Source organism: Tiliqua scincoides, chromosome 1 (genome assembly GCF_035046505.1).
Source record: "Tiliqua scincoides isolate rTilSci1 chromosome 1, rTilSci1.hap2, whole genome shotgun sequence".
Lineage (NCBI taxonomy): Eukaryota > Metazoa > Chordata > Lepidosauria > Squamata > Scincidae > Tiliqua > Tiliqua scincoides.
This window is the reverse complement of record NC_089821.1, coordinates 71,472,202-71,490,137: the sequence shown is the minus strand read 5'-3', so window position 1 is coordinate 71,490,137 and position 17,936 is coordinate 71,472,202. Positions and strand designations below refer to the sequence as shown.

The window sequence follows — 17,936 nt, the reverse complement described above, 5'->3', positions numbered from 1 at the left end:
GGCACACTGGTGTGCTGCGAATGGTCTGCGGGTGTGCCATGGGAATTTGGGGGAGGGTCATTTGTTAGTAGGGCCACTGGGAGATGTGAGCCCCTGCTATCAGTGTGGTGTGCCTTGTCAATGGTCAAAAAACTGATGGTGTGTCTTGACAATTTTTGTGCCTTGTCAGTGTGGCATGAGATGTAAAAGGTTGAAAATCACTGCTTTAGATAAATACTACCATGTTTCTGGGGGTTTGTTGTTTTAAATTGTGGAATTGGCATTGAATTCATGTACGTTTCACTTATTTTATTGCAAGTTACCCTAAGAGACTTTTTAAACGCAGGCGATAGATTGCAAATTTTGTAAAGAAAATTTATTTTGTAATTAAATAAGCAAAGGTACAACCTTGCTATGGTTACCATGACTGTGTATCCCACAGGATCAGCTCTACCAAAAGGTAAGCTGAGGTGCCACCTTACCCTGTGGTAGGGCTGGTTCTATGGGGTAAGTTTTCATGTCAACAATAGTAGGGCTGATTGGCAAGAAAGGGTGTCATTAAAAGGTAGCATAAGAACATAAGAGCCCTGCAGGAACAGGCCAAGAGCCCATCTAGGCCAGCTTCCTATATCTCTGTGGCCATCAGCTACATCAGGAAGCTCACAAGACACCTATAGCCTGTTGCCACTCACTTGTGTTTGCCATTCAGACATAGGATACCTCTAAAACCTAGAGGTTGTGAATAGTCATCATGGCTTGTAACCCGTAAGGCTTGAACTGCAAATTTGCAAAGAGCAAATTGCCTATTATTATTTTTTTTTTAATTTTTGTTGTGCTGCCCAAAAGAGGCTATCCATTCAGTTTTCTGACACATGTACCAGATGTTTCAGGCCAGCCCTATTAACCCAGAATATGATCCTACAATCTTACCAGGGAATGTGGGTTTGTTTTTACGCTCCCCTGGAAGATGTGAGCATATCAGGGCGCAATCCTAACCCCTTATGTCAGTACTTTCCAACCAATGGGTCATGTGCTGCATCCTGCAGTTGGATGTCACTCACAGAGGCCTCCTCAAAGTAAGGAGTAAAGCTGGAAAGCACTGACATAAGGGGTCAGGATTGCGCCCTAAGAGTGTTAGAGTAATCACAGGGATCATTGCTGCAGGATAAGAGACTGTGGCCCAATCCTATGCAGCTTTCCAGCACCAATGCAGCTGCAGTGCAGCCCTGAGATAAGGGAACAAGCATTCCCTTACATTTGCAGTTTTCAAACTCTCTGGGAGTTTGAAACCTGCAGTAAGTCTTGGCGGGGGCAGGGTGGAAGCAGCGGGGCAGGGGGAAGGCAGCGACACAATCCCCAGGATCCTGTCGCTCAGGGGGCTTGGGTGGCGATTGCCCCACTCTCCCTTTCCCTGACCTGGGGAGCCCTGCAGGCACTTGTGCAGGGCTCCCTACACAGGGACAGCTGCTGCAGGGACTGGAGGGTGCAGCCGGGTCCCTGCAGCCACGACAGAAGGGAAAGCAGAGCAATCATGCGGAGCGCGATCACTCCCCTTTCACTTTTCCTGACCTGGGGAGCACTGCTGAAGGCTGCAGAGGGCTCCTCGCACCCCAGGGAGGCTGCAGGAGGCTTGGGCAAGTGCACCCAAGCCCCTGCAGCCCCCCTGAGCGGTGCGATCCTACGAATCGCACCGCTGCCTTCCCCTTGTCTCCTGGCTGCCCCCACCCCTTAAGGGGGCAGAGGCCAGGACCCACAGGTTGGGGTGTCGCGACGCCCCAGTTTGAATACCACAGCCTTACATTAACAAGGCCTCTGTGACTGCCTCTCCACCACAGGATTCAGTGCATGCCCCATTGGCACAGCTGCATCAGCAGTGGAAAACTGGATTGGATTGGTCCCTATGTAAGCTTCCCTTAGAAAGTGCTGCTACCCTCTAATAATAATAATAATAATAATAATAATAATAATAATAATAATAATAATAAGAAGAAGAAGAAGAAGAAGAAGAAGAAGAAGAAGAAGAAGAATACAGGTATTTCTATACCGCCTTTCTAGGTCCTCAGATTTCTCCTCGGATTTAATTCAAGGTGGTTTACATAGGCAGGCAATTTAAATCCCCGTAGGGATTTTTACAATTTGAAAGGTTCTATCTTTCAAGAAACCACAACAATCAGATGTTTCTTTCTTGATCTGGCCGCACATTCTGGCCTCCATCCTCCCACACTCAGAGCAGATGGAATAACTCGGCTCAGCTTGTCAGCTGCTTCAAGGTCGCACGGTGCCGGTGGCCTCGAACTGGCGACCTTCGGATGTTATCTTCAGGCAAATGGAGGCTCAACCCTCTAGACCAAACCTCCTGCCCTCTATAGCAGTGGTTCCTGACCTTTAGCAGCCCATGGACCCCTGAAGCAAAAATTGGAATTGTCGTGGACCACATGCAATGCCAGTTGTGGCCAGTCTGTTTTCCACCCTCTCTGGTGGTCATTGGGAAGCATCTTCCAAGCGAGTACTCCTCCACAAACTACCAGAGAGGGCAGAGAATGGACTACCCACAGCTAGCACTGCAGCTGCTCCTCTGCTCTCTCCAGTGGTCTGTGAGGGAGTGCTTGCTTGGGAAGACACTGAAAGCTATCAAAGGTGATTTTTTCCCTGAGACCTCATGGACCACTTCTCAGTCTTCTGCATGTGATCCATGCACCACAGGTTGGGAAATCAGTGCTCTATAGGTTTTAATGGGCAGTTGCCAGATGTGCCTCTCACCTAGGCTTGCCGCCCACTGGGCTTTTGTGTTCTTCATCTTTGCTTGGGCCAGCAGTACACTTTACTATGCCAGAGTGAAAGCTTGCACTGGATTATAAATGGCATTCTCAGTTGTGCATACTCAGTGTTGTTGTTTTTTTTAAATCAAATTAATATGAACATGGCAATGTGCCCCAAATTCTGCACTGAGAAAAACTCAGCCCTACAATCTGTAGAAAGTATGCAAATGAAGCAGCGTACCTGCATACTGGGCATGATTTCATGGGGCAAAGAACAAGTACTGACCAAAGGAAAGTCAGCTCAGCCCCTTTTTTTGTTTGCTTTCCCCCCAGTATTGCTCATGGTTGCAAGCCTATCTTCGCCTTCTTAAGAGCAAGAAACCAGAGGTCTATTTCAATGCTGAGTTGCTTCGGGTGCTGAATTCTGCACACAAATGCCCATGCATGTATACACAATGCACCCACAGAACCTGCACTGTGCTCCCGATGTGTCCCATTCACCTTCTTTGCCCCCCCCCCATGATCCTGATACATGAGTGCACCAAAACAAGACTGAGAAGAGAAAGCCAAAGTTCTTGGTGTCTATGACATAAAGATCAGTGGCTCAGTTGAGCTTTGCTGTGCTCTGAGCTCAACAGACATCGCCTAGATGAGCTCTTTGTGCTGTATGTTTTGTGTCCAGAGTTGTTTTCTTCACTATTCTGCAGCTGGGTTATTTTTTAAAATTAATTTTAAACAAAAGCCAAGAAGAAGCCAGGCCATGCAGAACCTCTGCCCTCTTCTACATTATTCCCTTAAGCTCCCAGCAACAGCTCTGCCAATACACACAAGATGATCACAGACTTTCTTCCAGCTCTCTTTTGCCATCCAAGATCCCAAACTGCTTTAATCCTGAGCATCCTGGTCATGTTCCAGATCTGTATTTATTACACCCTTGCTGTAGCTGCTCACTTCACTCCCCTCTGTCTTGAACTGACAAATGTTTCAGCAACCACCACCAACCATATCCCACAACCAGCTGCATCACAGTCACTGTTCTGGTGGCCGGGGGGGGGGGGGAATCCACTCTGGAGCATAAGCGTGTGTGTTAAAATAACAGATTTTTGGATCTTCAAGTGGGAGATGAGAAACTGTAGGGAAGAAACTGTAGGCAAGAAAGTGCTAAGAAATTGTCTGCAGCAAAACTCCCAGCTTGTCACTCAGCAGGAGAATGTTTTGCTCCAGGGAGTTTTTATATAGGTGGCGTACACACACATCAGCCTGGCCCCCTCCCCACCAAAGCTCCTCCAGTCACAGGAATTCACATGCCAAACAAGAAATCCCAGGGTGATCCTCCTGGTGTGTTTCAAATTTAAAATCCATTCTCAAAACTCCACTACAGGGGTTCTCAACTTTGACATGGCAATATTGCCTAAGTGACAAAACAACGATCCCTAGCCCCCCAGAAGTGTAATGCAGGGTCACTCCTCACAAGATGGCTGCCACACAAAGCTGCCCATGGTTGATGGCTGCTCTATGGGGCAAGCTATTTTGTGAGTTCCAGAGCACCAGGTAGATCAGCATCCTGCCATGTAACCTGTCTTCATGCTGCCACAGTCCACAGCCAGGTATGTTTGATGGCAATGTGGAGATAAAACCTACCGCAGGGAACAATACGCATTGCAAAGAAGGCTGAGAAAGAAGGAGACAAGGAAAATCTTATCCTTCTAGGCAGTGGAAGACCCCCCAACTAAAAGAGGTTTCCCCTCCCCAGCAAAATACATTAATTCTCTGTGCAGAAGAGTCATCTGCTATCAGTACTGTAAAGCCACATGGTCTTCCTGTTGAAACCCAGGTCAGGAAAGAGGAACAGGAGGCATGAACTAGCTCTGAGTACTCGTTATCCAGGTCTACAACATGGAATGAACTGTTGGTTCATTGTTTTTGGTTAGCACTGTCAAGAGTGTGTATAGGATCCCTACATCTATGTATACTGTTTGTCAAGGCTGACTGCTTGAGATGGTTAGGCTGTCAATCTGTGCAGCCTAAAACACAAAAGTCAGGTTTTATGTATACATGTACATGTGCAAAAACATTTCTCATCATTCCAGATAACCATCTTTACCCAACCTGTGGCTGTTCAGTAGGATCCTTGGCATCATCAGCATGGGCGCTACTAGAAATGGCCGTCCCCATAGGAGTGGTAGGGACAAGCAGCCATCGCTTGGTGATTGCACCATGATAATTTGCACATGTGAATGGGCCACCAAAGATCAAATACCATAGATCAGCCTTCCCTATTACCATCATGTCAAACACAAGATTTTTCAGTGGGGTCAGTTTACTTGTTAGGTGGTGATGCCAGTGTGGACTGATCACAAATGTAGCAATCAATTTGCATGTGAGAATGAGCTTTACGCATGGCCAATGCAGAAGCCTGAATCAGATCTATCCCCTTGATCTGCCCATCATGTGTCACTTTCCTGGGGCACTGTCATCACCCTCAGACATCTCAGCATATACACTTAGGGACTGACCATCAAGCTGCCACCCAATCACATGCTTGATTTACCTCTGCATTCAGATAACCCATCCCCATGAAAGGATGACCGGGAGCAGTGGCAGAACACAGGGGTGGCAGGGTGGAGCTGCATGCACACAATGGCTCAGGATTCATTTGATCCACAATGGATCAGATCCAATGGAGCTGGATCAGGGGAGAGCAGTAGATCCGTGGACTAGTCTAGACACATACTGGAAGCAATCAGGAGACACCTCCAATAGGTGGTTGCACTTAGTGGCGTAGGTAATGATCATGTAGCCAAGCTCAAAATGTTGCCCTGGAAGTGATGTCACAACCGGAAGTGACATCACACCCAGACTTTTTAAAAAGTGAAAATTGGGAGGAACCCACCTCCTCCCCCCAGCAGCTCACCACCCACTTGCTCTGCTGCCTCTCCCCGGTCAGTGGCATAGGTAAGGCATCTATCTGCTACCTGGGGTCAAAGAAGATTTTGTAGCCCCCCTGCATGACAAAATCAAATTTAATTAAGTAAATAAATAAAAAGTTATTGGTTCCATGCTGAATCATAACAATATCTCATTGGCACTCAGAACAAATAGTCTCATGGGTCAGTTTGGAGATAAGCAAACCCACTTTTTGTTCCACAAGGCAGTTGTGTTTTCATTTTCTGGTTAATTGGCCATAACTTTTGATAGAAAACAGATATTCCAGTGCTGTTTATTTCACTGCATTCTGCATTAAATTACCTTTCCAGTTATATATAACATGATGGCATTATTCATACATACCAAGATTTTCACAATTTTTGTCACTAGTGTCAAGTGCAGCTTGTTGCCCCCCTAAAGCTTGATGCCCAGTGCAGCTGCTACGCTCTGCACCCTCGAAGCTATGCCACTGGTTGCACTGACCTAAACAGGGCCGGCGTTCCTAAGATTTGCACCAGAAAAGAGATAGTAGCCTTCCTATAACCATGGAAGCCAAGCAGGCCATAACCATGAAGCCCCCTAGAGTGCATTTATTTGCTTTTGTTTGTTTAAATTTAAGAAATGTGTGCCCACCTTCCATTCTAAAAGTCCTGGAGGGGAGTTCAAAGGCAGGCCCAGCCTTTCCACAGGTGCTCTGCTCCCCCACCCCCACTGGCCTCCTGCCACTTTCCGAGGTCTTCCTCTCTCTCAAGCTGGCCAGGGCGGCCTGCAGGCAGTAAGCGAGGGAGATCAATCCCCCTCAGCAAGAGAAGAGGGGGAAGGAGGCAGGGAAAGGGTTATCCAGCAGACAAGAGTTCGATTTTGGAGGTCAGGCAAGTGTGACAACGTGGAGATGAATCACCTTAGCTAATGAATTATGTGCCGGATTGCATGGAAGGAAGCGGGATTGGAAGGCACTTAAGAAGGGATCAGGACAGGTTGGGTGAAATTCTTAATAGATTTAAATAGGTCATGTTTCGACAGATACCTGGGCTTTTCCGAGGCTGGGTCCCAGCTACCGGCTCGTTCCTGTAATGAACCCCCCACCCCCCTCTCCTGACTCCCCGCACCGTCGATGAAGGCCCCCACGACAAGGGGCTCAGGCGAGGGGGGCGCGCTCGGAAACCCCCCCCCCGGGTTCTCCTTCCACTTTGTCTTTTTTAATTAAAGTTGACTTACTGGAGGGGGCGAGGCCGGGCGCAGAGATCCGCAGGCTTTTCGACGAGGGGTCGCTCGAGCCCCCCCCCCCCCCGCCCTTCCCTTGCCTTCTCTAGGAATGTAGCCCGAGGACAGCTCAGCGCTGGCCCGGCGTCGGCTCCCCATCCCGGCAGGAGCGAATCGCGTTCACCTTACCATCCCCGAGGGCTTGGACGGGGCGGGGAGAGGGGGCTCAGGCTGCGCCAAGAAGGGGCGCTCCGAGCAGGAGGTCTCTCCTGGGGGTTTCGGAGGCCATCTCTGCCCCATGGGGCTGCCGCCCTGGAGGGGAGGGCGACACAAAAATGGAGGGGGGGTCTGATCCATAGAGATCAGCGAAGGGTCTCAAAGGAGCGGGAGGAGGTGTTGGAGCTGCTGCTCCGGGGTTTCATGAAAGCTCCGGGTCTCTGGGCACATACTGTATAGATCCAGCCAGAGACCCCCGCCTGTATTGAGACACACGCGCGTCTACTGGGGCTCTCTGGAAGTGGCAGAGTGGCTCTTCCGTGGGCTTCTAGCAGGACTTTGGCTCCCCGTATCTGTGAAGCTGGAGGGCCAGCGGGGCCCCGCTGAACGTGAGGAGAGGGGATCCCGCTTCTCGGGGCACTGAGCATCTCTGGGACGGAGATGTTGCCTGCTGCTGCCCCCCCGGGATACGGAATTGCCCTTTGATCTCAGTCCCGTCGAGAATGCCTGGAGAAGGAGGACTGGCCCTTTCGTGGCAATGCCTGCAGGCGCCGCAAGATCTGGGACGCGTGTTCGCCCCTTCCCACGTTACAGGCGATCATAACTCCCCGCTCCCTCCACACACGCGCGCGCGCGCGCTAGTCTCGTCTAGCAAACGTCTGTCTGGCCGGAGTAGGAGCGAGTGGCGGCTGGGAGAGCAGTCCAGCCCCGTTCCTCCCCTTCGGAGAGCCCCTTGCCGGGACTCCCCCCGGGGCCGCGCGGCCTCGGCTACTCACCACCACAGCCCGATGATGTTGGCCGGGCAGAGCAGGATGAAGAAGAGCCCCAGCTGGGTCCGCGACGGGGGCAGCATCCTGCGGCGGGGCGGGCGGGCGGCGTCCCGGGGGAGGGGGCAGCTCCTCGCCGGCAGCTCCGCGCCGGGCCCTTCTCCAGCGCGGCTCTGGCTGCGCCCCCGGGGAGAGCGCGCGGGGCACGCGGGCTGCGGAGCGGAGCTGGGCGAGCGGCTGCTCCGGAGCCCCGTCCCGGCCGGAGGAGGAGAGCAGGCAGGGAGGGACAAGGCTGCCTCCCCCTGACAGGCGAAGCGGAGCGCGGGGAGGGGACGGCGAAAGACGGGGAGGGAGTGGGGAGCGGAGGGGAGGGGGCTGAGCCAGTGCCAAGCGCGCATTCCGAGCGCACCGATTGCCATCTCCCTCCGGCAGCCCGGACAGGGGGACCCAGCCAGGCGGAGGGGGGTCGGAGGGGAACCACTCAGAAGCACTCGCAGCCCGAGAGAGAGCCGGAGCCAGAGCCTCGCACCCGCCCCGTCGAGCTGAGCTGCCCGCCAGACCTCGCCAGGACCCCCCATTCCAGCCAGCGTTTGTCCTGCCCTTCGTCTCTCTGGCTAAGTGGCCGGTGGTCTCCAGGACTTCTGCTGGACTCGCCCTTGCCTGACTACCGAGACAGGCCAAGGTGATGCCCCTCAGAACCACACACCCCCCCCCCCAAGACCACCTCCTCAGGAAGAAAGCTGGATGGGGAGTCTCACTTCAGGATGCTTTGTCCGCCATGGTCCGTCGTTTGCAGAAGGCTGAGTCTGGAGTTCAGGAACAGAAGCTCAGTTGAGCTTCTTTGTCGCCTTCCGACATCACCACCATCATTTCAATGTATACACAGCTCTGGTTTGTCCAGCTCCTGAATCTGTTTTCTGTACCAGGACTCTGGGATCTTTGGATTAGTAGGACACATGCCTCTGAGCATGTGCAGTGTGTCTTTTGCCACACTCAAGGCCAGCCATTTTCAACCACTGTGCTATGGCACACTGGTTTGCCATGAATGGCCTGCAGGTGTGCAGTGGGAGTTTTGGGGAGGGTCATTTATTAGCAGGGTCATTGGGGGATGTGAGCCCCCCACCAACAGCTTGGTGTGCCTGTCAATTGTCAAAAACCTGATGGTATGCCTCAACAATTGTAGTGCCCTGTCAGTGTGATGCAAGCCAAAAAAGGTTGAAAATCACTGCTCTAGGTAATTCGCTAGCACCACCACAAACACACATGCACCAGGCCAGAGAATGTCACTTAAGGAAGGATCTGGATGGAATCCTGAATTCCATTCCATCTCTGTGCTAATTGCGTTTCCAGACTGAAACGTCTCACATGTATCCTTTGATTTCCTCACTTTGTCCAAAGTGCACTTTCTTCTGCCATTTAATATTTTTGCACCAACAAAGTGTACTAGGTGCTGTACAAAATGTAGAAGCCCTGCAACCTACAAAGGGCCCAATCTTATCCAACTTTCCAGCGTTGATGCAGCCAGAGCATTCCCTTACCTTGAGGAAGCCTCCATGACTGTCCTCCAGGGTTGTGCAGTGTGGGGATGGCAGATGAATCAGAACTCCCCTACCGGACTCCTTCCAAATGTGCCACTGCTGCAGCTGTGAGCATACAAGCACTCACAGCCCATGCGTTCAGATGCTGTTCAGAGCTCATGGGTTGTGAGTGCTTGCACATCTCACACAGTGGCGGCAGCAGCGACACTTTTCAAAGGACTCCAGTAGGATGGTTCTCACCTGCTGCCCCCACTTTGCACATCTCTGCTGCCCCGCCCACCCTAGGATGCAGTTGGATAGGATTGGACTCAAAGCCTACCAGCTCCTGAGTCACTCCTGTGGGGCCCAGCTTATTTTGCCTTCCTTCCTGCTCCCAACCAACCAAAACTGTGCTCTCCTGCCTTGGCATAGATGCCTCACCTCATCCCTCATATCCAGGTGACCTGCATTTTGTGTCCCAAACTGGTGAGACCCAAGCTCTCAGTCTGGCAAATGCATGCTGAACCACCCTCCCCCCAGGATTCATTCATTCTCCCTGTTTCGAACACAGTGATTTTCAACTTTTTTAATCTCGTGGCACACTGGCAAGGCACTAAAATGGTCAAGGCACACCATCAGCTTTTTGACAATTGACAAGGCACACTGTGCTGTCAGTGGGGGCTCACACCCCCCAATGGTCCTATTGATAAATGACTCTCTCCCAAATTCCTGCGGCACACCTGGGGACCATTCGCGGCACACCAGTGTGCCACGGCACAGTGGTTGAAAATGGCTGCTAACATGTTAGACCTGAGATCACTGGGTGCTGCCCATACTCTACAGATGTGCCTGGCATGTTGCAGACCATTTCTCTCAGAACCCCTATGGGTATTTTGCCCCAAGAACATATTTGCAGCATGGTAGTAATGGACATCAGCTACAAGCCAAAGCATCTTTCCCTCTCCTCTTCCAATATCCCTTTCACCGGTTTCTATTCACCATAAGCAAGCCTCACAAGAAGAACCCTGCAGAAGTAAACCAGGGCTCCATCAAGTTCAGTATTTTGTTTCTCAAAGTGGCCAACCAAAGGGAGGCCTCTGTGAAACTCACAAGCAGGGTTCAAAGGGGGAAAAAAGAAAGAAAAAAGAAAAAAAAACTTATTCCTACCATTGCCCCCCTGCAACTCACAGCACAGGTATACTGTCTCTGAATCTGGAGGTTCCACATTACCATAATGACTAATAGCAGAATATGCCCTCCATGAATTAGCCCCATCTCCTTTCCAAACCTCATGAGTTAGAGACCATCACCATGTCCTGTGACAGCAAAGTCTATGTGCAAATTGAGTGAAGAACTATTTTCATTTGCCTGTCCTGATTTTCCTGCCCATCAATTTCATTGGATGGCTCTGAGCGCCAGTATTACGAGAGAGTCCAACCTCATCTGTAATATAGACATGAAAGTATTTACCTACTTTATATGTTGGCCTACTTTATATGTTCCCATACTCAGACAATTGTGAGGTGCTTTGAGAACGTGAAAAAATCCTATCTCAATAGTCAATACTATTATTTAAGTTACGATATAAACAAAGGCCTTCCAGGGAACACAAGTGTATCCCATGGATTTCCTTAGCACTGGAAGCAGTGCCTACAGGGAAGATTTAAAATCATCTCCAAGAATGGGCATTCTTGGACTCAGTGGTTCACTTAAATGCTGTGTGACATGGTTGCAGGTTAGTGCATTGTACTAAATAGGAGATGCGCCTTTGCTTGATACATGCTCAGCTTATGCATATTCTTCCCTGATTCACCACCATGTCTATCTGAAAAGTTGGTGCTCAGGCAATCAAAGGAAGAGTGAGCCAAAAGGCACTCACGGTGGACTCCTGTGCATGCTTACTCGGGAGTAAGTTCCATTGCACTCAATGGGGCTTACTCCCCGGTGGGCACGCATAGGATTGCAGCCTCTGTTGCTCAAAGTGGCTGAGCCTGCGCAGGAATGAGCTCGGGTCCCCCAGCAGGTCCAAGTCCGACACTTAATCCCAGTCTGCGGCGTGCAGACATTTGTCAGTCAACTATCTACATTTGTCTTCTTTGAAGCTTCCCTGCCTTGGCATCAAACTAAAACTACTGTATACATGAGTCACCAGCAGCCCGTCTTGGTGACAAATATTTGGGACTCAACAGAAGGGCTATTGTTTTCCTTCCTAAAGGACACTGGTGCTGGGTATAAATGAATATTTTTAAACTGTCTTTAGCACTAGGCATTGTTTCAACATCTCCCCCTCCTCCCCCAAACAGAACCACTGCCCCCTAAAGAGGCAAGGCAGACTTCTTCATGACCGCCAGTACTGCCTGCCCACAATCCCCACCCCTGACTTCTCCTACTCCTTTGCCTAGTCACAGCTGTTCGAGTTACAGGGGCTTCTAAGCTCCCACCGAGTTGGGGAGGGGGACCCCCCCAGAAAGTGAAATCCCCATGGAACGCGGTTCTGTGGAAGGGAGGGGCAGGCCCTGCTTCCTGGATGCTGGTCAGGCAGGGGCAGGAGTGATCTGGGGCTATGAATGCACCCCCCCCATGGGAGAGACACGGGGTCTCCCCACTGAGCCCCCCTTCCCTGGAAGCAGAGCCACAGTAGGCCGCCCAAGCCCGCTCCCCCCTGCACCATGCCCCCTCCCGTTTTAGCAGAGGGGCCTGTGGGGCAGGTGAAGCCCCTTTATCTGATTTCCTAACCGCCCAAAAATCCCTTTGATGGCCCTGGTCCCGGGGAGTTCAAAGCGAGAAGAAAACGAAACTCTGTTCGACGCAGCAGCAGGTGCGCCCGACGGCCAAGCTCCATTCATCATCACTGCTGCAGCGGCGAGGGGGAGAGGAGGAGAAGGAGGGGGCCCGGCCGATGGCGTCCTCGCCTGGAGCGCTCGCACTGCTGCTCCTCTGCGTGCCCGGCCGGAACACGGTGCCTGCGTTTACTGCTGGATCAGGCACGCCAGGCATCTTCATTCGCTCTGCTTTGGAACCTCGCCGCTTGATTGGCCGGGCTGCAGGCATCCCATTGGCAGCCACGCGGTGGCCAGCGTCGCTCTGCTTGCTTCTCCAACACAGGAGGAGGGCAGCAGGGACTGGCCGTGACCCGCCCCAAGCCGGCCCAGGAGGGGTCGATGTGAGCCTGGCCTCTGTAGGGCTTAGGCTGCGAGCCTATCCACACTTACTTGGGAGTAAGTCCCATCGACTATAATGGGATTTACTTCTGAGTAGACTGGCATAGGCTTGGGCTCGTAGGGCCCAATCCTATTCAATTTTCCAGCGCTGGTGCAGTTGTGCCAGTGGGGTATGCGCTACATTCTTTGGGGGAGGGACATCCTTTATCCACTGGGGCCTTCTCAAGGTATGGGAACATGTGTTCCCTTACCATAGGGCTGCATTGTGGCTACACCAGAGCTGGAAAGTCGGATAGGATTGGGCCCTTAGTCCAAAAAACAATGCCATCTGGGCTAGGAGAGCTCCAGTGCTGGCCAGGAGAGTCAAGGTGGAAGGACATGATTCATAGGAGCACACCTGTCCCTCGCCAGACTTTGGTGGCAGGTGAGAAGGAGTGGCCTCTGGACAAGCCCTTGCCACTGATGAAACAACCACCAGGAAGTACAACCAGGAAGCACTGGTAAGCACTGGCTGACTGGTCAGGACCCCAGTAAGCACTGGCAGAGCTGAGAAGCCAGGAAATGCCACAGGAAGGGTTCCAAATTTCAAAGGCTACAAAACCAGTCTTCGTTCTTGCTTTTATTTTTTTGCAATGTGTGTAGAGCCAGTGGTTCTCAAACTGTGGACCTGTAGCCCACCAGTACTGGTCTTGACCCAGTTTCTGGTGGTTTGCAAAACTGACAGGGTAGCTTAGGCTATGTGCATCAACGGTTAAACAAGCTGCTACCGGGGCGGGGGGAAGCACTGCTTCCCAATCAACTTTATGGCAACGGAGGCTTAAGCTGCTGGTAAAGTGAAACTTTCTTGGGGGTGGGTCCCAATGCTAAAAAGTTTGACTATGCAAGTGGTGTAACTACTGGTGTAGATAGTGAGATGGGGGGATAGCCTTTGCTCCCCCTCCTCCTAGAGCTTAGCAGCTCAGCATCCTCACCTCTTCTGTGATCTGCTCTGCTTCCATACTCTTAATCCTCTTCCATCTCTTGCACTATTATTACAAATAATCACATAGTTTTGTTTTTTTGCCTCCATCCTTCTCTTTTCCACAAGCAGGGCTTAATCTGAGCCTAGGGTTGCCAACTCTGACTCAAGCTATTCTTGGAGATGCCGGCACAGCACTGCATCTGAGTTAAGCCAGCCCAGGGTTTGGGGGCGGGTTGTGCCAGTGCTCGTGCTGCACCAGTCAGTGTGATCTACCTTGCACCAGTGCAGCTATCCTTGCACTGGTGTATCTCTGTTTGTGACACCCCCTCCTTTGTGCCACCTGGGGCATTTGCAACCCTTTCCCCCTGCCCCAGGTATGCCAGTGGTTTGCACTAGCCCATCTGAGGGTTAGGATTGCACTCTAAATCAAGGAGGCCCTTCAGGATAACTTCCATAGTCACCTAGAGATCAATGCTAGTTCTGGAGACTCAATGCTAGACCTGGAAATTTGGCAAGCCAACCTGAGGCAAAGCTCAGCCCCAGAACCTGGAACATCCACCCCAGGATATGTTTGATGCTATCCGATGGGAAATAATAAATGCAAGAGTATAAGCAGAACACTGAGGGAAGTACCATAACCATTGAGTGTGCATGCACCTAGAGTTAGGAAAGAGGGCTTCTAGGCAGGTCTAAGGGCAGCACTTCTTGGCAGAAATCAACCAGTGCTCTGTGGGTATTTGAACCTTGCTATCAAGAGAGAGTTATGTGTTTCTGCATCCCTCTTTTACAAAGTTCCTAACCCACTGAAAGAAATTGCTGATACCCATATTCCCTTGAGATTGGTGGAGTCTACAGTAGGTGCTTGTAAAAAGACATAAGAAGAGTCATCTGGATCAAACCAAAGGTTCAGCTAACCCAGTATGCCCTTTCCAATAATGACCATCTAGATCAGGGGTGCCCAAACCCCGGCCCTGGGGCTGCATGCGGCCCTCGAGGCCTCTCAATGCGGCCCTCAGGGAGCCCTCAGTCTCCAATGAGCCTCTGGCCCTCCAGAGATTTGTTGGAGCCTGCACTGGTCTGACACAACTGCTCTCAGCGTGAGGGGGACTGTTTGACCTCTCGCGTGAGCTGTGGGATGAAGGCTCCCTCCACTGCTTGCTGTTTCACCTCTGTGATGCTTTGTGCAAGGCCTTTTATAGGCCTTGAGCTATTGCAAGACCTTCATTCATGCATATAAGTTCCATCTCCAATATATTCATTTATGTAAACGTATTCAAATTTTAAATGTAAATTAATTCTTTTTTCCCCGGCCCCTGACACAGTGTCAGAGAGATGATGTGGCCCTCCTGCCAAAAACTTTGGACACCCCTGATCTAGTTGCTTGGGATGTCAACAAGCAGAGCAAGAAAGGCAACAGCTCTTTCCTGTTATTTGTTCCCTAGCATCTCATATTCAGTGATAGTACTACCTCTGAAGATGATAAAGAGTCAGTTTAACTGTCATGGCCACTAGCTTTTGATCAGCTTATCCATACATTTGTATAATAAACATAAATAAAACCATGATATAAACCAGTGGCTATTGTCATGTCTTGTGGCAGAGAACTCAATAAATGAATTGCATATTGTATGAAGAAATGCAGTACAGTACATAATTTTGTTTACCTTGAATCTACTGCCAATCTACTTCAGTGACCTCAGCTTTGGGCCTAATGAGAGGAGCCTCTCCAGGGTTTCACTCACCAGTATATTATCTGTTTCCAAAAGTGAAACACAAGCAGCTCCTAGTTCTGCGTCTCTTACAAGTCATAAGAGCAACCGAATTAATATTTATTGCCATAAGGATCCAGCTATGCACAAAATGGCACAGCAATTACAATCTGTCCCAGCCCTAATTAAATGCACACCCTGCCTTTTCCAAATGCTTCCCATAAGCTTCTGTGTCCATCTGAATGTCAGTCAAACATACTCCTTTCCACTGCTGTGGAATTTTTTGTGCCTGTCTCTTTTCCTTTGCCCCAAGTGGAGGGGCTTAATCTCCTCACAGACCCAATTTGTGTGCCCTTGTGATTCATTTACATCCTTAACAACAACATAGGGGTAGCACAGGTTTAATCGTTGTACCTCTTGACATAGGTCAACTCTTCTCTTTCCTGACTCTTTGACCTAAAAAATTGGTTTGTGACAAGCGTAGTTCATTTATATTCTAAATTGTCTTTAACAGATGCATTGATAGCCCTATTCCACATACCCATGATTAGAAGTGGGGGGGGGGGGAGTTTGCATGGCAAGACCTTTTTGATCATGGCACCCAGACTGCAGAACTACCTGTCTGAAGAGTCCTTCCTTTGATGTTGGTCTTCTGCCACCCAGAATGCTTCTGCTTTGCCATCTAGATCTACATTAATTTAGATTGATGGGCTCCCCCCACTTAGCTTGTATTTTGTGCTGTTTCTGGTTTGTTCATTTTTATATACCTTCAACTTTGTTTTTAATTCATTATTTTAGATTATTTTTAATGGCAGAATTTTGCATTGTTATATTTTTAAATGAAGGTGAATCCTCTTGGGGCCCTTGTTAGGGCAAAAAGGTGGGGCAGAAGTATTTGAATGAATTAATGAATGAAATGTGTATCCAAGGCTGGCCCAAGACCTCCTAGTACCTGAGGCAGCATACCAAACACCCCCTTGCCTCATGATATGCCAGCCTTTTCTTCTCCAAGACTCTAGCCCACAGCTCTCCTCTCCCCTCCTCCACATCTGTTTTGCTTCCTTCTTCCTTTCCTAAGCCTAGGAGTAGGAGGATCAGTGGAGGTGAGCAGGTGAACGGAAGTCGGCGGTCCCTACCAGTCTGCTGCATGAGGCAACCACCTCAATTGGCCTCACTGATGGGTTGGACCTGAGCTTATCCATTAGTCTTTAAATTACCTAGATGTTTACCTTGCTAACAGGTGCTCGTTGGCTAATTTCATAATAAACAGAACCATTGTTTTTGGAAAAAAGCAAACGCTGGCCAGATCCGGGTCAGTGTCCACAAAGAACCATGAATTCTCTCCATCTTTCTATCTCACTCACTCACTCATTCAACTGAGCACTGCTCTCCCACCACTGCCCCCAGCAGCCTGGCTGCGTTTTCTTAACTGTGTCCAAAATATTGTTGCCCTGTTTAGGCAGTTCCCTGTTTGTCAAAATTCTTAACACCTTTGCAGGTTAAGGACCAACAGCATAAGAAGAGTATGGCAATTATGCGAGTTCTTATAGATGGAATCATTTGGTGTTTTATTTACACAGATCTTGTAGAGCAGTGGTTCTCAAACTTTTAGCACTGGGACCCACTTTTTAGAATGAGAATATGTCAGGACCGGAAGTGATGTCATCAAGCAGGAGAATTTTTAGCAATCCTAGGCTGCAATCCTACTCACACTTACCCAGGTGTAAGTCCCATTTACTGTCATTGTTTAAAGCATATACAGATAGCCTGTTAAAAGTACAGATCTGTAACGTTTCTCCAATACAGTCACATGCCATGGGAGCATCAAGTCTCATAGATAAAAAATAAAATATTGAAATGAATGGGAACCCACCTGAAATCATCTTGCGACCCACCTAGTGGGTCCCACCCCACAAACTGAGAAACACTGTTGCAGAGTATCTCATTCATAGGGCTCAAGATAAATCCCAAGCATGTCCTTTATTCATTTATCCTAACCTGGAGATGAGAATGTGCACACCAATCCTTACTCTCCCACCCAAACAGCTAGGGATAAAAAGGCAAGATGAGCATGACTGCCTTTTATGCCAGGTCTCATCAGGACTCAGCCCTGGCATCAGTTTGCAGTGCCAGAGCTGGAGTGTATGAGTAGATGAAAGAAGTGCCCACAGACCGGCTCAGACTGCATCTCCCTCACCACTGAGTAAATAGAGAGAGTCCCCACATCCCGGGGATTAGGGGAAAGGCTTCCAGATCAGAGGATGTGGTTTGCAGACAGATTTGATTGACCCCTACACACATCTTTTTTTCCCCCTAGAAATTATTTATGTTAATAAAAATAAAATTGTACCCCGCCTTTCCTCGCCTCACAGACTGCCCAGAATAAACACAATAAAACAGCAATAAATTCAGCACTGGCGATGAGTAACGAGGGTCATGATACTCTTCATGTAAGGAACTGTAAGCCAGGAGATGCTGGTTTGCCCAAGGCCACCCAGTGCGTCCAGATGAGATCTTCCCATCCACTGAGGTCTTCTTCTCAGTGCAAGCCCCTGGACCACAATGGGAAACTTTCCAGTGTCCGGGGCTTGAATCCCAAATTGGGGGGGGGGGGGGCAGAGCGGATTTGACCTTCCCTCAACCCTTGTATGGTTTCCTTAGTACTGCTGTTTTTGGAAAGCCAGAGGGGGTCCTGACTGGCCTAAAATTGGGGAGGCTAGGGGGTGAGGGAAGGTT

At 49.9% G+C, this 17,936-nt stretch overlaps 1 protein-coding gene across 1 annotated transcript in view; it reads right to left on the bottom strand.

Annotated features, from left to right (window-relative positions):
• WNT6 (Wnt family member 6) overlaps positions 1-7,938 on the bottom strand; it is a 64,396-nt gene extending 56,458 nt beyond the window's left edge. Inside the window, exon 1 of the mRNA XM_066632621.1 lies at positions 7,862-7,938. Within this exon, the coding sequence (XP_066488718.1) occupies positions 7,862-7,938 (77 nt within the window). The remainder of the gene's footprint in view (positions 1-7,861) is intronic.
• Between the last annotated feature and the right edge of the window lie 9,998 nt (positions 7,939-17,936).